Here is a 10,000-nt window from a genome sequence, read left to right as displayed (position 1 = left end):
GTTGTGTAAGTGTTGTGTTGTGTATGTGTTGTGTTGTGTTGTGTAAGTGTTGTGTTGTGTATGTGTTGTGTATGTGTTGTGTTGTGTATGTGTTGTGTTGTGTAAGTGTTGTGTTGTGTATGTGTTGTGTTGTGTTGTGTAAGTGTTGTGTTGTGTATGTGTTGTGTTGTGTTGTGTTGTGTTGTGTAAGTGTTGTGTTGTGTATGTGTTGTGTTGTGTTGTGTTGTGTAAGTGTTGTGTTGTGTATGTGTTGTGTATGTGTTGTGTTGTGTAAGTGTTGTGTTGTGTAAGTGTTGTGTTGTGTATGTGTTGTGTTGTGTATGTGTTGTGTTGTGTATGTGTTGTGTAAGTGTTGTGTTGTGTATGTGTTGTGTTGTGTTGTGTTGTGTAAGTGTTGTGTTGTGTTGTGTAAGTGTTGTGTTGTGTATGTGTTGTGTATGTGTTGTGTTGTGTATGTGTTGTGTTGTGTAAGTGTTGTGTTGTGTATGTGTTGTGTTGTGTTGTGTTGTGTAAGTGTTGTGTTGTGTATGTGTTGTGTTGTGTTACCTGTGCAGCTGTTGTCCAGCAGGTGTGTGTTCGATCTCGTATCCTTCTCTGCGCAACACGTCAATCACGGTGTTGTTTCCCAGAAAATGACCTGAAACACAAACATTCATTTATGAGTCTCTTTACTGTGCAAACAACAACAACAACAACAACAACCGCCATTTGCCACTAAGTGGTGGTGACGTCACCATGACGCTTGTGCCAGGCTATGTGCACGTTAAGGCCACGTGAAGTGTCGAACGCCGCTGGCAGGAGGTCACGGGACAGATCCAACCGTGACACGGGTCGAATGACTGAGTTGACTGGCTGATGCACCACCTGTGCCCCTACTGTGCCAACTTGCTGTGCTTTAGCCACCCTGCGCTCTGCTTCGTTGTTGTGAGCTGCCGCTCCTCTGCCCTCCGTTGTTGTTGGAGGGCGACTGCCTCCAACTGGCCAGCAGCATTCCTTCACAAGCCTCCTCCAAAGAGGCCGATCTTGACATCAGCTGGTACCAGTCATCGGCAAGTCCACTCAGCTCCACATCCTCCTGTACCACATCACTCCATCTCTTCTCCAGCCCGTGCTGCACCGCTTAGCCCCTCTATCCGCCGAACAAAAACTGTTTAGGCATGCGGTGGCCGGGCATGCGGGCTACATGACCCAGCCAACGCAACCTTGCCTGCCGGAGGAGCTCACCCGATGGGACTTTGTCCACATCTTTCAAAGACTTGTGAGCTCCTCACACAATCCAGCCTGGTTAAACCCAGGATGGATCTTAGGCAGGCCAGCCTAAATGTTTGTAATCAGCGATGATGTTCCATTAGGGGTCCACGCTTCGCAAGCATAGAGAAGGGAGGGAATGACCGTGGTCGAGAATACCCGGCTCGCGGAGGAGCTGACAAACCGGTAGCTTCCACACAGCATTACGCAACCGATGAAAAGATAATGCCGCTCGACTGATTCGAGTGAGACCTCTGCTGTCAAACCGAGCTGGTCATAAGCACACTTCCCAGGTATGGAAAACACTCCACTCTCTACTCAACTGCCCCATCACCAATGGGGAGCTGTGGGGGTGGAGTGTCTGATGGTACATAATACCCAGGAAGGTGCTTTGTTTTGGTTGGGCTGATGGTAAGGCCCCATCTCTTAGTGGCAAGCTCCAGGTTCATTAGCAGCACCTCCAACTCCTCCTCTGAGTGAGCAGCAATCACCAGATCATCAGCATACATAATGTGGTTGACCAATAGGGAGCCATCCCTTGACCGCGACCGAGCGCCGATCAACCTCCCATTATATCTATACCAGATGGAAATTCCTCCAGTACAGCCATCGGAGGCTTCACTTAACCACGCCGGTCAAATAGATATTAAATAGTGTGGGGGCCAGAGGACATCCCTGTCGCGACTCCAAGGTGAACACATCACACACACACGCACACACACACACATCATCGCAACGACGCACGCTACACGACACTATCATCACACACACACACACACTCACACACACTCACATCACTACCACACTAACACACACTCACACACCTGCCACACACTCACACACACTCACACTCACACACTCACACACTCACACACATCTCACAGCCACACACACACACATCATCACACACATCACACATACTACACACACTTCACACACAACACATGTTGTGTTTCCATGTTTTATGGGGACTCTTCCATAGACATAATGGTTTTTATACTGTACAAACTTTATATTCTATCCCCTAAACCTAACCCTACCCCTAAACCTAACCCTCACAGAAAACTTTCTGCATTTTTACATTTTCAATAAAACATAATTTAGTATGATTTATAAGCTGTTTTCCTCATGGGGACCGACAAAATGTCCCCACAAGGTCAAAAAATTTCGGTTTTACTATCCTTATGGGGACATTTGGTCCCCACAAAGTGATAAATACAAGCTCACACACACACACACACACACACACACACACACACAAACACACATACACACACACACACACACTCTCACACTCACACACACACACACTCACACACACGCACGCACGCACACACACACACACTCACACACACACACACTCACACACACTCACACACACACACACACACACACACACACACACACACACATGCACGCACGCACACTCGCACACACACACACACACACACACACCCTAATCCAATCTTTACCCCAAAATCTCTCGCCACTAATCCCCTGAACTACTCTTACATACCTCAACCTCAGTAATTGCTCATGTGGGAATTCCGCAGAAGGACATGAAGTTGTTCAGTAAATAGGGAGTGCTGTATGTCTTTAATGTGAATGCCACCTAATATAAACACACTTTACACACTTTCAGTGCATTGAGTGTGCGACACTGAAGCCTGTGAAGAACTGTATTGATCTGTGAGTGACACTCGACACTGAGCTGTATCTTTTTATGATTTTTATGCTCCATTTATGTGCTTTTGGAGCTTCATAGTTCTGGTCACCATTCACTTGCATTGTATGGAACTACAGAGCTGAAATATTCTTCTAAAAAACTTCATTTGTGTTCTGGTGAAGAAAGAAAGTCACACACATCTGGGATGACATGAGGGTGAGTAAATGATGACAGATTTTTCATTTTTGAATGTACTGTCCCTTTAAAGCTCATATAAAATCAAATGGGCTCTTCTGGTTTTATTGTGGGCAGTTATTTAATGCATGTTATTGTAAATGGTCAGAACAGCTCTATATTTGAGGTCAAACCCCCAAAACTGTATATAATTGCAGAGAATGTGTCTGTGATTTTCAGACTTTGGAGCACATTTACTTGACAATGATAGATGTAACTACTCACTACACGGCCGTGATGATGGACAGGGATGCCGTCTCACTTCCTGTTCCTATTTTTCTTTAAGATGTTGAATTTATCTTTGTTACAGACAGACGACAGTTTGTGGCAGCGGTTATATTCACACAAAACACATCAGAGTTTCTGACCAAAGAGGAAGTTTCCTGTTAATTCTCGTATCATGTGTCATTTGTCGTATATTTAGCCGTGTGCTTATGGGCGGATTATAGATTTACTAAACCTCAACCGTTATTTATTTCAGTCAATGGACGGTGAAGGGTTTTCACATCATCTGTTATTAAACTCGAGCAGGAGAACTGTTTTAGAGTGGACATGATCTATAGCAGAGACAGTATGATTATAGATCGACATCACAGTCACCGGCCTCATCTGAGATGATGATGAGTCTGTATACAGAAGAGAGGCTGAACGGCGATCTGTCTGGTGCAGCCAAAACAGCCCAACACTGACCCGCTCACCATTTCTGAACAGCACTGTGCCATCAGAGGAGTCATTCAGGTCCCTGGGTACTGCCATCTTACAGGACCTGAAGTGGGACACCCATTTTGTTTGTGCACTGGAAGCTTCTGTCACCAAGATTCCTTGTTTGTGTGTGTGTGTGTGTGTGTGTGTGTGTGTGTGTGTGTGTGTGTGTGTGTGTGTGTGTGTGTGAGGTCCGCAAACAACCCCTACCTCAGCGTGGTGCCGGACGGGCAACGTCGTGGGCAGCACCATGGAAGGAGGGCCAATAGGGACTGTTCCCTCCCCATTTTCTGTCATGCCACTTTGTAGCCACCACAGCGGCCATAAGGGTGCTCTAGACGAGTGCGAGGGGCTGGTAACCCCTTCACCCTCAACTGATTACCACTAAACCACAAATTAAAACTTTAAGTAAGCTAGTGCTGGAGGCCCTGGGGGGACAGGCATCTATGACGTCTCCTGGCCAAACTCCATCAGGCAGAGCCAGGAGACTGAATCCTCACCCTCGAGCTCCTCCAGAAACAACAAAAAGCCGCTACAGATGGCCACGTGGAATGTTCGAACACTCACAGCGGAGGAGAGGCTGCCACTCCTCTGTCGGGAGCTGGACTGGTACCGCCTGGATCTCTGTGGTGTTAAGGAGGTCCGGTAGACCGGCTCTGGCTCTTGCCACTATGAGGGGTGGACTGTCCTCTACTCGGGGCAGGAGACTGCCAAACAACAGGGAGTGGCTCTTCTTCTGAACAAGAGAATGAAGGCAGCGTGGGAGTGTGGCGGTGAGGTGTGGGAAGCTGTGAGCCCCAGGTTACTTTGGGTTTGCCTTCCCATCAACCAGAGGCGAGGAGTGGTGGTCATGGTTACTTATGCCACCACCCAAGATGAACATCCATGGAGGGATGCGGGAAAGGCCGATGAGTCAGATGACCTCTTGTCACAGATGCTGGCTAAAGTGGCCCCTCGATAGAATCATCATGTTGGGTGATTTCAATGCCGAAGTTGGTCATGATGCTAGCACCTGGTCAGGAGTGATTGGAAGACATGGGCCTGATCAGCTCAATAACAACAGTCGGAGGCTGCCAGATATCTGTGAAGCCCATGGGCATGTAATTACCAACACACTGTTCCAGCATCGACGCATCCACACAACATCATGGATGCATGCCGGGTCCAAGCAAGAACATCTGCTGGACTACATAGTGACTGAACAGCGGATGCGGGCCCATGTCCTTGACACCAGGACCTACCGTGGAGCTGATCTGCCCACTGACCATCGACTTGTCATCTGTAAGATGCATCTGCCATTCTTCCACCGTGGTGGGTGTAAACCCAGGACCCTTTCAAACCCATAGTGGCCTGGTCTAGGCTAGCTGATGAAAGTTGCAGGCTGAGAATTTCAGCATCGCTTGCAGCTGGGGTTGGCATCATCCCCCACTCCTCTGGATGTTGAGGGAAATGAGCAGGTTTAGGACTGTGGCTCGCGTAACTGCAATGGCAGTTTTGGGCACACGGTCCAGACCTCCTCAGAAACCCTGGCTGACGGAGGAGGTGTTCAGGCTGGCTGAGAAAAAGTGACAGGCCCACTCTCATCGTCTACAGCATCCCACGTCAGAGAATGAGGAGGCTTACCGCAGCCTTCGCTCGGAGGTTCAGAAAGCCGTGAGGCGCTGCAAGGATGGTTGTGGTCGCGGGTTGCTGAGGAGATGGAGTCTGTCTCAATGGCCCACGATCACAAATCGCTTTAATTCTATCAAAAGTTACTTGCAGCGCACACCTATTACCATCATTAGGGGTAGAATGGTGATCCAATTCCCACCCCCAGGAACAGGTTTGCAGATTTTCTGAGCATTTCTGTGAGGTTCTGGGGGAGGGGAAGTCCCTGAGACTGGAAAACATCGTGGGACAAAGTGGGGATGACCCTGCTGGGGCTGCGGTGCCACAAATATTGGAGGAAGAAGTCGCTCCCTGTGGCTGGCTGGCTGAGGTGCCATCTTTGGAGGAAGTACTGAAGGCGATCCGGAGCCTGAGACCAGGAAAGGCACTGGGCAGAGATGATCTCCTGCTGCATATGCTGAGGGAGGGTGGTGTTTGTGCACAGACTGCCCTACATGACATCATAACAACAGTCTGGACCACTGGGCATGTCTCGCAGGATTGGAAGGATGCCCTGGTGGTCCCTCTCTTAAAAAGGGGACCGCTCAGATTGTAATAACTATAGGGGCATCTTGCTCCTCAGTGTGCCGGAAAGGTCCTGGCAAGGATTATTCAACATCGCTTTGCCCGCACACTAAGGAGAGGCTTCGCGAGCCCCAGTGTGGTTTCAGGAAAGCGCGTTTTGCAAAGATGCCATATTCTCTGTCCGCCTGCTACTGCAGAGGTGTAGGGAATTCCAGCAAGACCTACATCTCTGCTTTATTGACCTGGTCAAGGCCTATGATACCATCAGTAGCTCTGGGCTCTGGGTTGTTCTTCAGTGCTCGAGTCCCAGACCCACTGCTCATGATCATTAAGGACCTTCATGATGGCGAAGCCGGCCCGGTAAAACCACGCGGCCGGAGTCGGAGCCATTCCCTGTTCACCTTGGAGTGCGACAGGGATGTTGCGCTGGCTGGGTCATAGTAGCCCGCGATGCCCGGCCACTGTATGCCTAAACAGTTTTTGTTCAGCCGGATACAGGGGCTAAGCGGATGTGGCACGGGCTGGAGAGGAGATGAAGTGATGTGGTACAGGAGGATGTGGAGCTGAGTGGACTTGCCGATGACTGGTACCAGCGATGTCAAGATCGGCCTCTTTGGAGGAGGCTTGAGACGCCATAACAACGCAGCAGAGTGCCAGGTGGCTAAAGCACAGCAAGTTGGCACAGTAGGAGGCACCGTGGTGCATCAGCCAGTCATCTCAGTCAGATGACCCGCGTCACTGTGACACGTGACCTCATGCCAGCGGGCGCTCGACACTTCACGCGGCCTTAACGCGCGCATAGCCTGGCACAAGTGTCGTAGTGACGCCACCGCCACTTAGTGGTGAATGGCGGTTGTTGTTGTGCGCGTGTGTGTGTGTGTGTGTGTGTGTGTGTGTGTGTGTGTGTGTGTGTGTGTGTGTGTGTGTGTGTGTGCATACTTGACAATAAAGCTCATTCTGATCATATACTCCTGTGCTCAATGCATGATATAACTCTACTTATTATTAGTTGTCTACCTGATGGCAGCAGTCAAGAAAACCCCGCGCCTAAGGTAAAACTGCAACGTTGAGTAAATGTGGTAATTATGATGAAAATGTTCAGACTCGCTCATTCCTGAGAGGTCAGGCTTTGATATTTAACTGGCTGGACAGACTGGCTCCTGCGCTAACCTTTAACTGACCCGGGATCAGGGTTAATGGTGTGAGGAAGCCACCCTCGTCATCAATAGCAGGACTAATGGGATCTTGTAGCCAGAGGAAAGTAACCAGTTGGTCAAAATGACGACTGCTGTCTACTGAGGAGACACTAATCACTGGAGCACAGCCTGACAGACGCTGTCGTAGTAAAATATGTCTGGGTGCCGACAGAGTCACATAATCGTTTAACGAGTATTTGAAACACTGAGTGGATTTAACATGAAGGAAAGTTGATCTGAGTTTATGGTGTTCTGACAGCACTAGATAAAACGCTCCTTCACGTGTTCATGTGTTCACTTCAGAGGTTCACAGATAGATGTGAGTGTACGGTGTACGGTTGCATTATCAACAGTGCTGCAAGAACCAGTGAAAAGTGCTGATTGCACAAAATACTACACGATAATCCCTCACGTTTTAGTAGTTTAAGAGAGCGAGTTGGAGTATAGACATGGAGAAGTGAACTGAAGGAAGAGTGTATGGGTTTCATTGGCTGTCCTGAAGCCTTTAATTTGCTGCGGGCAGCTACAGGTATCCAGTAGAGTGAAATCAAGATGGGGTGACATGAGCCCTTTTGTCTGATTGAAGACCAGATGCACTGCTGCATTCTGGACCATCCGCCAGTGACTTAATTGTGTTAGCTGGGATGCTAGCCAACAGAGCATTGCAGTAGTCCGGTCTGGAAATGACCAGAGTTTGGACCAGGAGCTGTGCAGCATATTCAGACAGGACAGGACTGATATTTCTGATGTTGTAAAGCCGTGAATCTGCAAGACCAGGCGGTTGATCTACCACCACTCACAGGTTCCGGGCTGTTCTGTTTACTGTTCGTGTAGTTGAACCAAGATGAAGTGAGGTCATGGTCAACAGACGGGTTACCTTAAGCTCAAAGTCTTTACATTAAAAACCTGTTTAAGTCAAAAGATTACAGTCTCTAGTTTCATCTGATTGGACATTTAAACATTTTAGTGATCTATCATGAAACGCTGTGTGGACTGCACGCCGGTTTCTGTTAAATATCCAATATTTACTGTCATCATCACATTGAGAATTAATGTGTTCATCTATAAACTGATAAATGTGTCTTTCAGAGGCTTTAAATGGAGTTATGATGAAAATAAGGAGCATTTCAAACTGTTCTGAGAGCAGTGCAGACAGACAGCACACTGGAGGTTAAGTCATGCACTAAATAGGGAGCAAGGGAGCATCCTATATCTCTCCTATAACTGTTCTGAAACCAGTGCAGACAGACAGCACACTGGAGGTTAAGTCGTGCACTAAATAGGGAGCAAGGGAGCATCCTATAGCTCTCTATAACTGTTCTGAGACCAGTGCAGACAGACAGCACACTGGAGGTTAAGTCGTGCACTAAATAGGGAGCAAGGAGCATCCTATAGCTCTCTATAACTGTTCTGAGACCAGTGCAGACAGACAGCACACTGGAGGTTAAGTCATGCACTAAATAGGGAGCAAGGAGCATCCTATAGCTCTCCTATAACTGTTCTGAGACCAGTGCAGACAGACAGCACACTGGAGGTTAAGTCGGTGCACTAAATAGGGAGCAAGGGAGCATCCTATAGCTCTCTATAACTGTTCTGAGACCAGTGCAGACAGACAGCACACTGGAGGTTAAGTAATGCACTAAATAGGGAGCAAGGGAGCATCCAATATCTCTCTATAACTGTTCTGAGACCAGTGCAGACAGACAGCACACTGGAGGTTAAGTCATGCACTAAATAGGGAGCAAGGAGCATCCTATAGCTCTCTATAACTGTTCTGAGACCAGTGCAGACAGACAGCACACTGGAGGTTAAGTCGCGGCACTAAATAGGGAGCAAGGGAGCATCCTATAGCTCTCTATAACTTTTCTGAGAGCAGTGCAGACAGACAGCACACTGGAGGTTAAGTCATGCACTAAATAGGGAGCAAGGGAGCACCCTATAGCTTTCTATAACTGTTCTGAGAGCAGTGCAGACAGACAGCACACTGGAGGTTAAGTCATGCACTAAATAGGGAGCAAGGGAGCATCCTATAGCTCTCCTATAACTGTTCTGAGACCAGTGCAGACAGACAGCACACTGGAGGTTAAGTCATGCACTAAATAGGGAGCAAGGGAGCATCCTATAGCTCTCCTATAACTGTTCTGAGACCAGTGCAGACAGACAGCACACTGGAGGTTAAGTCATGCACTAAATAGGGAGCAAGGAGCATCCTATATCTCTCCTATAACTGTTCTGAAACCAGTGCAGACAGACAGCACACTGGAGGTTAAGTCGTGCACTAAATAGGGAGCAAGGGAGCATCCTATAGCTCTCTATAACTGTTCTGAGACCAGTGCAGACAGACAGCACACTGGAGGTTAAGTCGTGCACTAAATAGGGAGCAAGGAGCATCCTATAGCTCTCTATAACTGTTCTGAGACCAGTGCAGACAGACAGCACACTGGAGGTTAAGTCATGCACTAAATAGGGAGCAAGGAGCATCCTATAGCTCTCCTATAACTGTTCTGAGACCAGTGCAGACAGACAGCACACTGGAGGTTAAGTCGTGCACTAAATAGGGAGCAAGGGAGCATCCTATAGCTCTCTATAACTGTTCTGAGACCAGTGCAGACAGACAGCACACTGGAGGTTAAGTAATGCACTAAATAGGGAGCAAGGGAGCATCCAATATCTCTCTATAACTGTTCTGAGACCAGTGCAGACAGACAGCACACTGGAGGTTAAGTCATGCACTAAATAGGGAGCAAGGAGCATCCTATAGCTCTCTATAACTGTTCTGAGA

At 48.2% G+C, this 10,000-nt stretch overlaps 1 protein-coding gene across 1 annotated transcript in view; it reads right to left on the bottom strand.

Moving 5' to 3' along the window:
- Window positions 1-10,000, bottom strand: part of trabd2a (TraB domain containing 2A) — an 83,450-nt gene that overhangs the window by 4,249 nt on the left and 69,201 nt on the right. Inside the window, exon 5 of the mRNA XM_052100803.1 lies at window positions 547-637. Coding sequence (XP_051956763.1) covers window positions 547-637 — 91 coding nt within the window. The remainder of the gene's footprint in view (window positions 1-546; window positions 638-10,000) is intronic.

This window comes from Xyrauchen texanus, chromosome 3 (assembly GCF_025860055.1).
Source record: "Xyrauchen texanus isolate HMW12.3.18 chromosome 3, RBS_HiC_50CHRs, whole genome shotgun sequence".
Taxonomy (NCBI): Eukaryota; Metazoa; Chordata; class Actinopteri; order Cypriniformes; family Catostomidae; genus Xyrauchen; species Xyrauchen texanus.
This window is presented reverse-complemented; position numbering and strand designations above follow the sequence as displayed.